Source organism: Myiozetetes cayanensis, unplaced genomic scaffold (genome assembly GCF_022539395.1).
Source record: "Myiozetetes cayanensis isolate MyiCay16 unplaced genomic scaffold, myiCay2020 scf19, whole genome shotgun sequence".
Lineage (NCBI taxonomy): Eukaryota > Metazoa > Chordata > Aves > Passeriformes > Tyrannidae > Myiozetetes > Myiozetetes cayanensis.
The window spans coordinates 4,471,458-4,489,696 of NW_026087400.1; the positions used below are offsets into that span (position 1 = coordinate 4,471,458).

Below are 18,239 nucleotides of genomic sequence, written 5' to 3' on the forward strand. Positions count from 1 at the left end.
CAGGAAATCAACCATGGGAAAATAGCATATGTGGCAGGGAATCTAGGGGAGGAAAGGAATGAAATTCAGCCCAGCACAGCAAGACAAATGCATTAGGACAGTCTGTTTCCACTCATTCTTTTTCCCCAAAGAGAATATTTATGCTGATATAAAATTACATTTGGGAGCATTTTCTTCATGATAACAGATGTCCATGCAGAAGGTTGGCCTTGGTGTGCCTCTTGGAGATTTGAAAGTAGTCATTTTACATTCCCCTGCTCCTCCCTTTCCAAATTTTTAACTCCTTAATAGGCAACAATACCCATTTCATCCTTGCCCTCAGCCTGCCAGTGTGTGTGCCTGAGACCCACAGAACTTTTAACCGGGCTCACATGGTGAGGAGTGTCACGGTACCACCCCAAATTTGTCATGTGTCAGATCAAGGGAGAGGCAAAATGCTGGATCCATCCAACAGAAAACAGAGAGTCAGAGCTGGCTGAGGTTTATGAACCTGAGGGTGGTGCTGGCCATGCCTGGGTCCACAACCCTGCTGGGTCTTGTCCTCCACAGGCGGCTTGGAGATTTTATGCCACCAACCTGTCCCGGACGGACCTGCACTCCACCTGGCAGTACTACGAGCGCACCGTCACCGTCCCCATGTACAGGTACCTCCTCCTCCAGCTTCCTCTTCCACTGCCACTGCCTCCATAGTTATTTCTGTTATCCAGATATATAGTTTCATTTATTTGTTTCTGGTTTTTTTTTTCATTGAAAAAGTTGATTTCAAGAGGCTCTTAAGGGCTGGTGTAGGCTTTGTCTTTTGGAGTTTTTTTTGCTTTGTATTTTTTGTTGTATTTCTTTTTGACTTGATTTTAATTTTCATGTTGCCTTTTTTTTTTTTTTTCCTTTCTTTCTTTCCATGTCTCTCTGTGTTGTACATGCTCTTCTTTTCCCCTTTATTTCTCCATGTCTGCTGGTAGTTGCATTGTGTTGTGACAGTTGCCGTGCCCAGGTGTGAAGACCTCCCTCCGAGCTGCTCTGGATCGTAGGTAAACACTGCCCTCACCCTACCTGCAGCTCCTCGTGCCCTTCCAGGCTCTCCTTGCTGGTCCAACTGGTCTCTAATGGTCCTTCTGCCTTTCAGCAAACTTCTCTCCCTCCTTTGACCAGCCTGGCACTCTCCCAGGTGCATTTGCCCTGTGTCCTCCTTTCCTTTCCTTTTCCTTTTTTTTTCTCTGAGAGGAGGAAAACCAACTCAGGATTCAGTGAGCGTTTTCCCATTTCTTATATTTCATTTACCCATCCCAGTCTGTTGACAGGAGTAGGGAAGGATGGTGGAGCCGTGATGGATGAGGCAGATAAACCCCACTGAGTTTTGGCAGCACCCATCTGCCTTGCTTTACCTGCTCTGCTTACCATTGTACCCAGGCATTTTGTTAAGGTGAAACAACACAGGGTAGAGCAGTACTGTGGGAATTCACAGCCTCTTGGGATTTGGAGCTTCATGGAGGTGGGGACAGAGTTCCCTGCCATACCTCAATGCCCTCCAGGACGTGGGGAAGCACTGCATCCTTTGTGTCCCTCTTGGGCTTGGTGTTATCTAAGCAGGAGGCTTCCTCAGAAGCTAAAATACACAGTGTTGCTGTTCATTTTCACTCTGTGAAATACCCTGCATCCTGCATCCCTTTCTGATGTGTTTTTGGGGGCTACCCAGGTCCCTCTGGGTTTGTAGCAGGGTTGGACATCATTAGATATTCCCGTGGGGTTTTGTTGGGCGTGGTGGGGCTCCCTGTGCCCCATCTCCCTGCTCCCACACAGGACTGTGTCCAGCACTGGGTTGTGCCAGTGCAGGTATCATCCCTGCCTGTTTTTTCCTGAGTTACTGTTGTCTTTTAGCCCTTGGGTAGGCAGTCTGGATGTATTTCCTGGGGTAAGCATTAGTGTATATTTGAAACACAGCAGCCAGCCTCTTAACCCAGCATAAAAACCTGTTGGAAGTCACACTGTTGTGGTCAGTAAGTTTTTATTGGATTCATTCCCAGTGTGTGTCTGATTGGTTGCTTTTTCCCTGGAAATTTATGATCCAACTTCAAGATTTTGTCTAAAAAACCCAAAACAACAACAACCCAACAAAACAGAACAAAGCTGTTTTCCAATAGCATTAAACTCACCCATTGAAGCTCTCCCTCCCAGTATCTGACCTTCTGGCTGTACCTTTGCAGCAGTGGCTACTGGAGAGGGTGAGGATGGAGCCTGGCCCAAAGTCCACTGCAAACTGCAGACACCCACAGCTTTTTTTCAGTGGATTTTGCCAGGTTTTAATTCTCTTTGAACTACTGAACTTACCACGCAGCCAGACATGCAGTGACACCCTTTTGATTGCAGAGTACCAAGTGAATTACCTTTTACTTAATCCCCTTGTTAAAACCTGTATTTCCAAGGAGCTGGTCTGCAGGAAGAGAACTAAGCTTAAAGAGCTCCAGGAGGGGCTAAATAAAAACTTAAGGGAGGAGAAAGAGCAAACAGATGTAGTTTGAAGAGCCCACTTATCTTGAGTAAAAAGCCAGGACAGATTAGAAGCAGGGTTGTAGCAGTATCGCTGGCTGATGCTGTGGGTGCTGCTCAGCCCCACTCAGCAGTGTCACCCTGGGCTTCCCTGGCATGGGTTTCACTGCAGTGCCAGCTTCTCCCTTAAATCCCAGCTCCTGTTTGTGCACAGGTGAAGTGAACATCACTTGACTGAGTGAGCTGTGGTTTCGCTGACAGATTCAGGCATGAGTCAAATTGCATTTTTTTACCAGGAAAGCAGTGAACATCTTCTGAATATATTTTGGATGTACTCAGAAAAATTAATTGGAATTTTATTTTTTTAATTTTTTTTTATTTTTAAAAAGGGAATAACTGCATGTTCTGGCTGCAGGTTCCATCACTCACACTGACCATCTCTCCTTGTCCACCCACTTCCCTGAGCCAGCTGGCAGGCACTGGCAGCCCTGTGCTGGTGCTGATGCAGCCGTGGCAGCACGTCAAACCCAGCACCCTGTTAAAGTGCTGGCTGCTGACACGTGTCTGCAACGCACAGTGTGGTTTGGAAGTGGGTTGGAGGAACCCAGTATCCCCCTCCCTGGTGCCCCGGGGGTGATCTGCAATCACCAGTACCTTGGCACCCTTTCTGCTCAACATCAGGCTGCTGATTCCTCATAGCAGGAGCCCTGTGCCTTTAGCTCATCTGTCTTCCCAAGGCATCTCTGAAAAGGCTTTTGGCTGCTTGATATGAGCAAATTGTTACACATGCCTTGGAGGAGCTCACGTGGCTCCAGAGCATCACTCAAATCACTGCAGGAGAGCTGCTCTAACTTGTTTGGGGAAAATGTGGTGGCTTCTTAGAGAATCTCAGATTTGATCTTTAAATCCAAAATGTGATAGAACCAAATCTGAAATACGCACGAGGCTTCTGTGTGTGTGCAGGTGTGGCTTGGGTTGTGATGCCTGAGTAGCTTGGTGCACTCAGACATCCTAACCTGTTCTGCATCAGCCACTGCATTTACTGGGGGAAAAAAAAAGTTTGCTCTCATTGTCACTCATGAGAGCAGAGCCTGGATCTCAGCTACATTCATATATTGGTCTTCACTAAAAAAAACAAATCACAAACCCATGGGGCACATCCTGCCCAGGTCAGCAGCCCAGCCCGAGGAGCTCCTGGCTGGTGGGGACCGAGGGCTGTGGATGTCCCATGGAAGGTCTCTGGGAGGCCCCCACACTTTCCCCGCTCTGTGGTGCCCGTTTGCTCTTGGAGCAAGGTGCCAGCTGCCTGTCCCCGAGGGTGACACGGGTGTGTGGCAGTTTCTGAGCCAGCCACAGCGGGAGCGAGCTCAGCCCACGCTCCCGTGCTCACCTGTGAGCCTGGCCACAGCATCTGCTCCCGGGGAGACACTTCGTTCATATGCTAATTTTCTTTATTCTGTTTCTTTTTCCCCTTTCCTCCACCCCTACCTCTTTCCCCCCCTTGTTTTTCTTTCTCTTATCCCTTTGGTTTTCTTTGGTGAAAACTCTTGAAAAGCACGCAAACGCAAACGTATGGTGCCTCCAGGTATGAAGTGCATGTGACTCTGAAAGTGTGTGTCATGTCACTCCTTGTTCTTCATTTGGGACTGTAATATGCAAAGCCTTGAATTAAAAAAAAAAAAAAAAAGAAAACAGAAAAAACCTCTGAAGATGAGTTTTTTCAAAGGAATGAGTGAAAGCTCAAAGCAGATGCCCCCACCTGCTGCTGACAGACTAACCCCATGCACCTCCATGTCCATTTTAGCTATTGGTACACTCAAGTGTTGGGAAACTCTGCCAAAATAGTGATGTAAGGAAGGAGAATGGGAGAGTGCTTGATAAGCTTGCTTTTTTTAAGGATGATTTCTTGATGGTCTTACCCAAATCCTCCAATCCATGCAACGCTCAACAAGGAAACGTCCCCATTCATAATTCCATTTCCCTCTGGCATCACTCCTGCGTGTTCCCTTTCTCCAGCCTTCTTTTCCCACCCTTCACTGTGTCATTTATCTGGCTCTATGCTCTGTGCCCACCCAGTAATACTGGCTTTGCTGAGTTTGCTGGTGTGGTGGCACCATGGGACCCATCAGTGGGAGCACAGAATAAAATCTCCACAGCAGCTGTGCCTGCTTTTGAGGACAGCATGTGGAGGAGAGAAAGATCTGGGATGCTAAACTGAAATAATAATTCATTTCTTTGAGTAATCCAGTCTGATTTTTGGGAAAAAGATGTTTCATCTCAGCAGGACTTTTCCATTTCAGTTTTTTCTTCCAAGACCAACCTAGAGCCAAGCAGTTATTAGCCACAGTTACTCAATCTGGGACTTAACCTTTTGGGACCAATCCAAATGCAAAGACCTGGATGTGGCTGTGTAAGATTTATGATAAATAATGTTATCTCAGGTTCTGCAGAAAGGAGTAGATTTGCAAATCACAGGCGTATTTTATATGAGATGAGTATCTGAAGGTGTAGTCAAGTTAATATTTTAAGATGGGGAATAAATGACTTGCATTTCAAGACTGCAGGCCAAGCTCTCTTTTTAGAGCAGTTTAAATCCTCACTAGATGCAGTAATGCCATTAGAGCTGATGTGATTTAGTGTCTGATTTCCAAACCTAGCACCAGTTTTCACAGATGTAAGTTTTATAGCCCTAGTAAATCACACTTACTGCTCTGTGTGCTTAATTTACAACAAATTGCATCAATGAACTGCAAGTATAATATTAAAAATATATTTTCCTGTTGTGCTGAACAACAGCCTGTTTTGAGAATCAGACATTTTTCTACTGCTAGAAGTGAAATAAGAATGTGCCACTTCCATCCCATTTGTTGTAATAAAGTATTTTATGAGTTTCATAAATGTTCTCAGTTGTGAAAAATAGCTTTAGCTGGAGACATAAAGTCATAGTTAGGGTAAAAATTGGCTGCTCACAGGGACTCCAGCATAGCATGGAGACTCATTTAGGCCCCCATCCCATTCCAGAATCCATCTCCTTGCCACTCTCTCCCTAATTGTTCCTACTGGGACTGTTCAAAAAAATCATCGTCGTCTCTGTGTGCGTGTCGTGGTGTGTGCGTGTCTGTGTACGCTCCCCCCGTGTTGTGTCCTGCTGCCCTCCTTGTGTTGTGGGGTTCTGGTGGTGTCCTGGCCCGAGGCATGATACCCCCACTGTCCCCTAATGCTTGAAAGTTATCTGTGCTGCCAGGAATAGCGAGTCTGCCTTCCCTCTGGATGTGGTAGCCGGCACCTGGAGTTAGTGTGGCATTCCTCTGTGCTGCTCTGGGCGGGGTGATGGAAGCAGCTCCGGGTTCCTCTGGGTCCCCTGCAGCAGTGTTTTTGTGGTGGGTGGCATGAGCTGTGTGTGTTCCCTGGTGTGCAGAGCTCCTCACCCAGCTCCCCCTTAACCAAAACATGCTTCCCTTGCTAACAAGTGACACACGGACCAGGAGGAGAGAGAGAAAACGTGAGGCACCCCAGCCAGGGGTGCTTTCTGCACGGCTCTGGAGGGCACGGGGGCACCTGCACCACCTGCCCCCTGGGCACACACACACACCAGGGCAGCATTCCATAGCAAAGCTCACTCAAAGAGCTGCGCAGAGTTCTGCCTTTTTTGTTTGTTTGTTTGTTTGTTTTTGAGGTTCTGGAGAAATGGTGCGATGCAGTAGCTGTTCCCCAGGCTGCTCTTGCAGTGACAGGTTAGGCTGAGCATTTAATTGAGATTAAATTTCAGGTCAAGTACACGGATGAGTTTGCACCTATTTTTAATAATTATTATTATTTCAGTAAAATATTGTTTATTTCCACCTCATGTGTACCAGGCCCATCAACCAACTACAGAAATGGTGAATTTCTGTGTTTGCTGTGTGTCTGTGCCTTTGCATAGAAACATCTGTGGTGGCCCAAGAGGTGGTCACCTTCAGCATAGTGCAGACCATGGGCTAGTGCAAATGAAGTAACTCCTTTTGGAATCCTGGATCCTTCAATCTAGTGAGTTGATGAGCTCTTCAGTTGAGACTTGCATGAGTGAGAGCCCTGGATTTGTGATCCCAGCTGGAGAAAGTAGGACTGTGTTCTGCTGGGTATGGACCTCCCTGAGAAGCTAACTCACCAAAGAACAGTTGTGCACCCTTCATTAGCTGCTGAGTACACTCTGTGCTTGATTTTATGCACCACCTCTCCCATCTTGGAATGAATCTCCAAACCCTACGGTGGGTTTGAAGGGAGGTGACAGCCCAGCACTCCTGCACTGCTCCACTGAACCAAGGTCGGCTTCATCCTGATGACTGGAGCGAAGAGGATCATTAATTCAGCAGATCAGGATGTGCTTTTCTCTGGATGGAAGTGAACAGAGCTGGACTGGGGAGCCGAGCCAAAATTTTCAGGCCTATTTTTGTTCTTTTCTCCATACTTAGAATTGGAAAATTTTCTGATTGCCTCAATCTTGTGAACACCAAATCTCTGCTGAGCAACTGTGGTTTTGAGGATAAGTTTTGTGCCTGCAGAGAAGAGGCTTTTCTAGTTGGTTGCTTTTTTTTTTTTTTTTTTTTTTAAGTGTGAAACTATTGGTCTCATAATGGCTGAAAAAATGTGGGCATGAATATCTCTGCCTTTATTTTACAGTATTTTATTTCCACAGTTTGACAAGGGCACGCTGGTGGCCCGGGGGGGATTTTGCAGCTGGTCATGAGATGAGCCCTGTTGGCCTTGACCCTGAAAGCAGAGCCCCCCCAAGTGAGCTCTTAAGCAGATGCTGCTCTTCCCAGCCATGAGCAGCCTTCTCTGTCCTCCCCCTGGACACCTCCAGCTTAGGTTTCTCTAGGTTGAAAACCTGGCTGTGAATATCAGCATTAAATATTTATGGAGCGAGCCCCAGCCTCTCAGGGTCTGAGGGAAGAAACCAAAAGTGGATGTAGAAGCTAATTCAATGGCTTTTAGAACAAAAGCAGGATAGGCCACAGGGTATTTGTTCTTTGAGGTTTTTTTTAGATTATTAACCAGGATTCCCACCACCAGGTTCTTTATTTGTCACTGAGAAAGGAAGGAAGCCCGTGGTTCCTAGAAGGCAACAATACAGGATTTTGCCTCATTCTGTGGTAAAACCTGACATGGACAGTAGAGAATTCGTTAAACTTGACCCTGGAGCACACTACCATTTCTCCTGGGATGGTCACAACCTGAGGTCCCTGTTTTCTCTGCCCCATAAGCTGCTCCTTCCCCTGCCTCCCCACATTCCCAAGAGCAGCAGGGTTGAGTTTTCCCATTTTGCCCCAAAACTGGGGTTTCTCTCCACTTAGCACACATCCAAAGTGCTGACCTCCAACCACAGCAATGCCAACCTGCCAGACTACAGGTGGTGAAACAGCTCTGCTGAAACACCACTGGGCTGCCCACGAACCCTGGCAGTCACTTGGTTTTTGGGAGGTTCAAAATCCAATGGTGCAGACAAGTTTCTCTCTCTCTCTTGCTGTCTCTTTCTCTCTCTTACCCCACCGCTCTGCCTTAGGACACTGTTGGAATTAGCAGCCAAATCCCTCTCCATCCTTCCCGAGCTGTCCCCCGGTTGCTGTTGGTGGCACAAAGCTGGTTCTGGTTGAAAGGATGGGGCAGCGGGGGAAGTTGCCAAGACAGGAGGCTCTGGAATCAGCTCTATCTGTGTATTAATGGCTTTTGTTTTCTCCCTCTAGACTAATCCCTCCTCTGAACCAGCTGGAGCTCCTGAGGAACCTGAAGAGCAAGTCGGGACTGACATTCAGGTTAGCAACAGAGTTAAGAGAGTTTGGAAAGCACACACTTTGCCACCTTTTTTTTTTTTTTTTTTTCCTTTTCTCTTTTACCTTCCTGGCTTTTGCATACAGACAGCCTTGAAGATGTGAGAGGTTTGACAGCTGGTCCCCCACGGGTCCTTCAGTGACCTCATCCCTGTCCCTCTCCCATGCTCTACATGAATTCCTCTTCAGCCTCACTTGGCTCTGGAGCAATGTCACAGTGCTTGACTGACAATGAAAAGTTGTACTCTCAAAGGGGGTGGTTGAGTTAGTGTTCCCGGTTTTCCTCTGACCTTTTTGCTCTTCAACACCCTCAGAGGAGATTCAGGCCCACGATGTGTGAACTGGTTCTCTGTTCCCTCCAGTGAGAGCAGACAAGATTGCAGCAGTGAGAAATTTTTACAAAATTTGCTGTGGTAAGGTATACAGGAATCTCCCAGAAAGCCAGGAGTCCTGCAGCTTCACCCTCTGCTCAGGAGGGGTAATTCTTGGGGTTTTAAACAGTCCTGTTGGTGAATGGGGAGCCTGCAAGCCCTGGGAGTGATGGAGAGATGCTGGCTGTGCTGGTGGCCATCAGGGCCAGCTGGGGATGCCCAGGATGGAACCTGCCCTGGGCTGTGGGCCTCAGCAGAGAATAGAGATCTGTAGACCCCTGGGTCAGCCTGAAAGCATTAAAATATGAGTATTTGAGCTAGTGACTGAGGTTGGGCTTCCAAGCTTTTCTGAGCAAGGAGCAGAGGGTGGAGGGGGTTTGTTTTAGTCTCTCCAGGCTGCTGCCTTTATCCAAAAGGAGAGGGGTCGGGGTCCGTGCAGGTCTCAGCAGTCACTGCTGAGTAGTGGCAGGGTCAGGGCTGGTACAGCATCATGCTCAGAGGGCATCTGTGTTAGGGGAGATAGACCTGTATCTGCTGAGAAACACAGTGTGTTCCCTCTCTTGGGGGGCTGCAGGGGCAAGGCTGATTGGGGTCCCACACTAAGTGCAAGGCCCTGTTGTGTAGAGGTTGTGAATTAGGGTAGCTAAAGGCAGAACAGGTTTTCCGCATTGCTGGAGGGAAATGCCACCACGATGCCTGGTCAGTGAAGGTGAGATTTTTTTTTAAGTGTGGCCTTAGCATGGCTTGCAGTGTCGTGACTGCCCTTTTGCAGGTGTTCAGCTCTCTTTGTCCTCAAGGATTTTTCAGAGCACTCAAGTTTGAGATCTCAATAGGAAACCATATAACAAAAATTGTGGCATCCCAGTCCCTCCATGTAACCTTTGCCAATTACTTTGGTAAAGTAGCTGCCAAAGGCTTTGGAGGCAGAAACCCCACCTGGGGTGTCAGATGTCAGGGCAGGGGTCCATGCTGCTTTCCACCCATGGGCTCCTCCCAACACCCTGTGCTGGCACTGTGGTGTAAATCCATGATCCAGGTATCTGACACTGGCTCTGTCCCAATGGCCAGGGAATAAAAAAGAATACAGGATCATGGGAACCGTTCAAACCTTTCCCCGTGTGCAGAAACATCAGGACAGTGCATTTCCAAAGGAAGGGGGCCGCTCTCTGAGCCCACAGAAGTCCTCCTGTGCTCACACAAATCACACGACCCTCGGGTGTCTCAGTCCTGCGTAGGCACAAGGATGGGTTGGGATAAACTCTTCAACCCTGTGCGTTGTATGTGTCTTCTCTGAGGTTGTGTGAGTCTCCAGTGATCTTCTGTCCAGGCCAGAAACTCCAGGAATTAAGTGCTCCTTTCCCTTTCTTCTGTCCACAACTTCCACTTAGTTGTACTGTTTGGTATTGTCGTTTCGTTCTGTTTTAACAGTGAAGCAGCAACATCTTTTGCCACCTGACACCATGCTAATGTACTATTGCTTCTGTTTAAAGGAAAGAGCAGCAGCCCGAACCATCGCCAAGGTCTGTATCACTGCCAACACGCCATTCCCATGCATTCCCTGTAGATTTCTATGTGCGTGTGTGCGTGTGTGTACCATGTCGTGGCGCCATCGAGGGAAGCATTCTAGGTATTAACGTGCTTGTTCTGTGCTGTGCCAGTCCAATGTATCCACGTGTATGCTGGACCTTAAATCATATATCCTCCTTCCAGTCTGCCTCGGGCTGTAGCTGCGAGGGTAGCGAGGCTGTGGGAGGTAGGGAGAGCGGTGGCAGCACGGGCAGAGCTGGCAGACACTTACCCGGGGTGACAGCAGGGCTTTGGTTTATGCTTCTTTATTTTATTTCGTTGCTGGAGTTGTAGCTGGAGTAGCACAACACGGGCTCAGCGTGTGCCGAGGGGTGGGTGATGCTTTGCCCGTGTCTCCGTCACCCCAGGCCGTGGCTGGGCAGAGGTGACACGGGAACACGAAGCCATCACCGCGTCAGCGACTTCTCCCGAGCTCCTCTCGCCGCAGGGCACCGCACGGACCTGCTGCTCCGTGGGACACAGGAGGGCTCTCTGACACAGCACTGCATGTTAGAGACACCCCTTCTCTACCCCCTTCCCTTTGGATGAGGCACAGTCCCTGCTCCATCTTCCCTCCACGCCTCGAGTCCACGACGCAGAGCGTGGTCTGAAACATAGCGAGCACTTTCCAAGGGCGGCCGTAAATCTCACCTGCGGGAGAGCTTTTCTCTCTTCACGTGTCCCAGGGAAAGCAACAGGGCTGGTGTTTGGGATACTTTTGGGATACTTTTCATCCTCTGAGAAGTATTTATTTCTGGGATTTTTTTTTTTTTTTTGTCCTATATTTTCCCTATATTTTCCCAGTTCTTTTAAGAAGTAATCCTGGAAATGAATCTCTTTTTTGTTTTCCTGGGTGAAGAAACACAGAACTGATGATCTGTGGAGATCATCTGCTTGGCTTTCAGACCTTCCATCTCACACCTCCAAACATAGCTTAAAGCCTAAATTTTCTGAACAATGGATATGTTTTTCAGAAGTACAGCTAAAACCTGGCATTCTGCAGATGTACCTCTCAGCCATGCCTTTTAGCTTATAAGAGGCCAGAAACTAATTTTTCTGTAGCATAAAAGCCAGCCAAAGATATCTGGGTAGATACGGTGCTGACTAAAGAGTGGAAAATTTAATCTTCCCTACTTCTTTCCTTCCCCTCTTCCCTCCCTCCTTTTTATTCTGTCTTTCATTTGAGCTTTTCTTTGCAAGCAGAACCTTTGTAGCATTCCATCCACTTTCCTGCCAAGTAACCCAAATCTCCAAGATCATGTTTCAACTATCCAGATTTATTTTATTTATTTTTTTCCTATTTGGGGTCTCAAGTGTAGCTTGAGCAAAGGCAGCCTCCATCCAGCATTATTAAAGCAGGCAACATTACATGGGAAGGGCTCTCTGGGAGCAGATCAAGGCTGAAATCTTGGCTACCTGCCTGTGGCATCAGGAGGGTCAGCTTTTCATCCCAGGGTCTGGCTGCTCCACTGCTCTGTCTCAGCCAGTGATATACTTTGGATGCATTTCTTATTTTTGAATCTCAGTCCTGTCTTACAGGGTTCATATTCACCAGTTAAAACATTAGGTTCATTTTCTACATTGCCTTCTCAATCTTATGTCACAGAAAGAGGTAAAAATAGTCCTCCCCAGTCCTTTTCCAGAGTATTTTTCACTATATATAGGTCCTTCATCAGAGTAATTTCTAGATGCTGTTTCCTGCTCCTGTGGTGCATCTGTCTCTTGTGACACTGATGGGTTTTGTTGCTAAACCCAAACTCAGGAGGGCTTAAGCTGAGGGTCTGCAGCTGCCATGGCTGCAGATGGTGTTAGAGCATGTTCCATATTGTTTAGTTCAGCTGCCACGGCAGCACCAAAGCTCTTTCCTTCTGTTTTATTAGGACAATATCAATTCTACCTGCTCCCACTGTCCTCTTTCTGCCTGACAATGTCTCAGACCTCAGGAAGGAATTTTGCATTACGGGAGGACCAAATTACCTATTTTCCCCAACAAAATTTTCTGGATCTTTTACTTTCACATCCCAGATCTTCCACCCACTTTTATTTCTAGCAGCCTCCCGGAGATGCTCAGTGTGTCATCCTGTCCTTAGAAAAGAGAACTCATCCTGTTTCTCTGCCCACCCAATAGTTAATCACCCAGTCGCTGGTGATGCTTCACTCAGGAAGCTCCTGGGGATGAATTGTCTCTCATAGCAGACCCCAACTCCAAGCTTTTACTGCTTCAGCTGGTAAAGGATTTGCCACTCTCCATTTCCATCGCTGTAATAAAACAGTCTAACACCTGGAGACAGCTGGATCTTCCTCCCAGTTGTAGTGATGTGTAGAGAGTGGCTGATTTCCTATATCCCTCTTTCCATGATTGATACACCACAGTCTTTACAGCAAATGAAACAGAAAGAGTTTTCTTACTATTTTGCATCTTAATATATTTTAAGTTTAGAGATTTAGAGAAGGGATGCTGGCACAGCTTTTGGGAATGTGCTGTGCGGGAAAAACATTGCCTTGTGAGGTTGAGGAGCATCCCAAGCATTCTGCCAGCACACAGGGTGGCTGTTGGGGTCATGCCTGTTCACTGTGGTGATGCTGCCCTCTGACCCCACTGCTGCTGTGGCTGTGCTGATTTCTGCCCAGACAGCACTCAGAGAGCTGCTGCCGAGGGTGGGAGAATGTGAGGAGGTGATGGGCTTAGCGTTGCAGGGGCTCAGGGTCACCTGGAATTACTCTGTCGTGGCTTTTGATTTGGTCTTGGCATAAAATGCGACAGCTGATCTGAGAGACAGGTTCTGTCCTTTCCCTATCGCTTCTGTTTTGCTTTCCACCACGAGCCTGCCTGAATCCATCTGAGACCAAGTGCTGGGAAAGCTCTGTGCTGACCTGCTCGGGGGCCAGGAGTTCACCTCCCCCAGACCTGGAGCCCAGGTTGCGAGGAGCAGAAAAGAAATGGCCTTTTTCTACGTGCCACATACCTCTTCCCCTCCTTTTACTTCCCTCCCTTTTTGAAAAAAGAAAAGCTTTCAGAGCCTCCTGTTACCTGTTGCTGTGGGTGTCGTGTCCACCCTGCCATCTGCCCTGGCCGAGCAGTGCCCCCCTGCCCCTCCCCAGGCTGGCTGTGCTGCCAGGGCACTTAGAACCCACCACACCTCCAAGGCCACTGCTTTCATGCAGGGTCCAGATCGAATCCTCTCTGCCTCATATCCCCAGGGATATGGTGGGGCTTTCCTCACCCCTTCTGCTGCAGAAAAGCAGCAGAACAGAGTGGCAATGGGGTGTGATTACTCTTCTGTTAATTAGGCTGGAAATTAGCTGTACCATCTCATTTCTGTTTATTTTGCTTCGATTGTAATGTCAAAAAGACACTTGGTTGGCCAGGGCTATGGAGGCTCCTGTACAAAATGTGGGCTTCAGATGCTCTTTAACAGATGGTTTGATAAACATCTGAAGGCATCCATGACCACATTTATTCCTCTTGTATTTTCCAAAATACAAGCTAAAAATTAATGAGCCAAATGATTATAATAATACATTAATATATCAGAGAAAAAGAAACAGAAGGATTCCAGGGAACTGGGAAGCTAAAACTCAGATTACTTTGTCCAGCATGAGTTCAGTGCTGTAGGTAATGAGAAGAACCTCTTTGGAAGGTTATTCTCAGCTGTGGTTTGTCCTTGACCCCAATGAACTCAGCAGGACCTTGGCCATGGATTGAGTGGATGCTGGACTGGGCCACCTTGTAACGTGTGTGTATATCTGTGTGTATATCTCTCTATCAGTGTATGTTTATGTCTGTCTGAGATACACACATTAATATCTCTGTTCAGGGGTGTGATTAAGGCTTTTGTATGCACTGGAGGATGCCTTTGGTTGACTCAGTGGGCCCCTGCTCATCCAGCCTAGGGTGTCTGAGGTGTCCTAACCTCTATTGCCTGTGGAAACCGGGGCCAATCACAGGAACCCGATGGGCCACATTAGCCTGGGCTGGCATTTGCCCTTCTAACCAATTAAACTGGTGTCAGAGACTCATGCTGGGACTGACAGTAATCTGGAAATAATCAGTTGCCTTTAGGGGAGCAGATTATTTGCACAGAAGGAACTGCATCTTTCTGGAGAGACTAAGAGGAGAGTAACCCACACATCTCCCTGAGGCTCTGCATGCTGAATGTCCCACTCCCACGCCAGCTCCAGAACAGCACCAGTGGTCCCTGGGGCTACCTGGGGATGCAGGGTCCTGTTGTGAGCATCTCAGGAGTCCCCAGGATGCCGAGGGTGGTGTCGGCTGAGCTTGCATGGGATGCTGTGCCCACGAGCTCCTCCGACTGCCGAGTTCGAGTGCAAAACCCAAGAGACTGGGGTTTGATGCCCTTTAGCCTTTTCAGTCTTCCTGTGAATTTGGCAAGTGCTGCCTGCTGGTGGTTGGTGGCCTGGTGGGGTGATGGGGGCCACGTCATTCCCCTTCCACAGGTAGAGGGCTGCTCCATGGCGTGGAGGACCCTGGTCGTGGTGGTGATCTCCTGGCAGGGCAGTGCCTGAGCAGCGGTTTGGGATGGAGCTGTGGTGGTGCCTCGTCAAAGTCAGTAACTCCCCAGAAGTGCTAGGGCCTGTCTAAAAAGCACCATGAAAAAACAAATGTGTGAACACAGATGTTCAGCTCCCTTCCCATAAGGGGCTGCACCACACCCCGGTTTTTTTTTGGGTTTTTTTTTTTTTTTAAATGCCAGGCTTAATATTATGCTGTTTCCTGTATGAGAAGTGCAAATAATTCACAGATTAATTAGCCCTCTTTGTGAGTGGGGTTTTTTTGGAAGAAAAAAAAAAAAAGAAAGAAGAAATTGGAGCTTTTTTGATATTGTTTGACAAAACAAGTTAAAGTTTTGGCTTTCCATGGCTTACACAATTTGAGAAAAACTTGTGGGGTTTTTATTTGTCTAGAGGAAGAAGAGAGTATTTTTTTGTTTCCAATGCAGATGAAAAAAATCTTCCTGTAGTTAATTGTAGACAAACTGACGCCACCAATTCAATGCATCAGTTCTAATAATGAAATTTACTGACCACAGTGAGACAAATTTCAGAAGCCCTCTTGATTCTTAACTTTTTTCTTTTCACTTAACACTCAAACAGAACAATCCTGTCATGAACCCGGCCCTCAAAACACCTGTCTTTTAAACCTAGAGTCAGTAATCAAAAGTTTCCTGTCTGGCATTTGCTTCCAGGTCTAATTTTTACTCTCCCCTCATTTCCAGTAAGAGCAAACCGTGCAGAGAGTCACTTTGCGGATGCTGCTCAGGAAACTCTAGGTACCACGGGAAATGCGTCGCACGAAACTAATCAAAAGCTGCACGGCTCATTCTCCCTCTACCCTGCTACCACCCGTTCTGATCACTTCTCTGCTTAATAGAGGTACTAGATGAGTAAAAAAAAAGTGGAAGAGCCTCCCCACTGCCCGCTCAGAAATCAGAGGCTTCCCTGTCTGCCGATCGTGCAGAGCACGTGAACCAAAGAGATGAGGATGGGGAATTTGTTCTGGGCTAGCAAGCCGGTGTCTGCTGAGCGAGGGAGGAGGCCAGGACACGAAGTTTAACAAATGATGGAAAATTAAAAATAAAAATAAGAAGGAAAAATTAAAAATTTAATTTTTTTTTTTATTTTAAAAGAACACCCCTTCCTCCCTGTTGCTCCATCCCTCCTCAAGGTCCAGGGAGTCCTTGCAAATTGAATTGCGCTGTACAGCAGTGTCCAGTTAGCAGCGTGAGAAATACCAGCTTCCTACCTCTGCTCAGTCACCATTCCTTTGGCTCTCTGTGAACACCACAAATTGACCTTTCCTAGTCTTGTGGCCTTTGGAAGCCACATCTTGCCTATCTAGCACCTCTACTACGCAGCTAGAGAAGGACTAATCTCAGCCTGTCCCGCCAGACGTAGGGGACACGGGTTCCCCTGAGCGTTGACATTGGCATTGTGAATGGTTCTGTTTTTAGACCCTGTGGGGAACAGACAGCTAGAGATAGAGCACAGGGTTTTGTACGAGCAGGGCTTGCATCTCTTTCGTCAAGCTGACAATTGTTTAGGTGGCTTCAGGGAACTCCCAACCAGCATCCCTTAGTGCACCCATAAGGGTACACAGACACATTTATCTCGTGTTACCTGTGCGTAAATACCTCTACATCCACACCTGCACTTGGAAGAGTCTCTTCCCCCACCTCAGGCACTGCTCCTCAGCAGCAAACATGCACCTTCTTGAGTTCCCACTGCCCGGAGTTTGCATGCTGTGAATGCTGGCAGGGGACCCCCCTCAGCTCCCCGCCCCGCAGCCAGGCAGGTGGACAGCCCGGGAGTGGCAGGGCACTGAGTGATGCCGCATGTTTGTGAACCTGGATTTTTGCATGCTCTCTTTTTGGAGTCCGTTTTAATTCTCAAAATCACCAGTCTCTGTCTCCCTCAGAAAGCCAACCAACTACAGTTTTGAAAGTGTAAAACTAAAGTTCTAACAGTATATGTATCTCTGATTTTCTTCATTAATTGTTTCAACGTGTATCTTTTCTTTTCTTGCTATTTTTTTGACCTGCTGGCTATTTTTATTATCTGTCAGTTTAGATGTTAGGAGTCATTCCTGAGTGGCTTGTGTGTACCAGGAGCTCAGAAGTAGAGTGGTAAATCCCATCTCTGAATGGGTGACAAAGAGGAATGGGGCATGATGTAGGGTTCATAATGAGCAATTCTCCATGGTAGGAAATCCTTTACACTGGGATAAATAGCCTGAACCTTTGAGTCAGCCTCCTGCTACATGTTTTGATGGTGCTGTGGCCTTCCTTGAAGTTTAACCTTGAAAGGTGTGGTTTAAATATTGGGTGATCATCAGTTGCACAGACAGCGTTTCAAGACATTTCCAAATGGCAAAGATTTGGTCAATAGTCTAGCTGAAAAAATTATCCTGACTTCTGCAGTGTTTCCATTTGCCAGGTGAGGTTGTTTTATCTGGGGAGGCATAGTGTGAGCAAGGACTCCTCCCCAGAGACAGCCTCCTTTCAGTTGCTTAAAGTTGAGGTTGTTTCTGGCAGAGATGAAAATGAGCAGTGCTATTCGTAATGCTGTCCTCTCATCTGTCCATGTCCAGTTCTGTGTTCTGGAAAATCAGCCACTCTGATCTCAGTGTCTTCCTTGCATGTCTTCCTAGGCATGGATTTTTAACTGCTAAAGCCAGTGTAATTTTTTTTTTTCTATTTTCTACTGAATTCCTACCCACTGTGGTCCTCATTTCATCTTCCCCGTCTTGAGTTCTGCAAGGGAAAGGGAGGATGGAACAAAGTATTACCTTGAGATCTTCTTAATCCATTGGTGACCCTGAAAAAAGGGATTACAGACTGTAGTTCTTCCAGTAAAAAAAAGTAGTCTGGAACTTTGGAGTAGCTGCAAGGGCATCTTTGTTACCTGCATCCATCCTGAATGTAGAGCTATACACCCTGTGCTTTAGTAAAACTGTAGGTGAACTGTGAAGGGACATAAAAATAATTCAAATGTCTTGTTTTCCTGGACCCTTGGGTGCCTGCCCACAATCCCCACTGCACAAGCTCTTGGGGCAGATGCCAGCACTTTGATGCATCCAAGGCTGAGTGCTAAAAGCCTTCATCTGGGATGCATATAACAAAATAACCGTAAACGATGAAGCAATCACGGAAAACTCAATGTAGGTAAATTAATAGGAAACTCCTTAGAAGCTGTGGTTTCTTAATGTACTAAACCAATGATCTTTAGTCAATAAATGCAATAACACACTCATTTTTAGCCAGTAATGTAACTACACCAAGCCAGGTTATCAGGTCTATCATGTTCTGCTTTGTAAGGGACTTTTCCTGGTGCACTCAGAGATGAAGGCACCTCAGAGACCTGACAATGGGAAGAAGTGGCACCCAGGCCAGTGAAGGAAAGGTGCTTTCAGGACCCTTGACTGGCCTGTGGTTCTGGGAGTAGAAGGTGTCTTAAAAGCTTGCTCAGGAACAATCAACCAGCTCGGCGGTGC

At 47.2% G+C, this 18,239-nt stretch overlaps 1 protein-coding gene across 17 annotated transcripts in view; it reads left to right on the forward strand.

The window, feature by feature from the left end:
• KCNQ2 (potassium voltage-gated channel subfamily Q member 2) overlaps positions 1 to 18,239 on the forward strand; it is a 74,727-nt gene that overhangs the window by 30,761 nt on the left and 25,727 nt on the right. For 5 of the 17 annotated variants that reach the window (XM_050313631.1, XM_050313643.1, XM_050313632.1 and 2 more), the window contains exons 8-12: positions 550 to 644; positions 4,040 to 4,069; positions 8,208 to 8,276; positions 10,153 to 10,182; positions 15,466 to 15,519. In XM_050313631.1, the coding sequence (XP_050169588.1) occupies positions 550 to 644; positions 4,040 to 4,069; positions 8,208 to 8,276; positions 10,153 to 10,182; positions 15,466 to 15,519 (278 nt within the window). The remainder of the gene's footprint in view (positions 1 to 549; positions 645 to 4,039; positions 4,070 to 8,207; positions 8,277 to 10,152; positions 10,183 to 15,465; positions 15,520 to 18,239) is intronic. The other 12 variants (XM_050313637.1, XM_050313645.1, XM_050313638.1 and 9 more) reach the window with 6 other exon arrangements.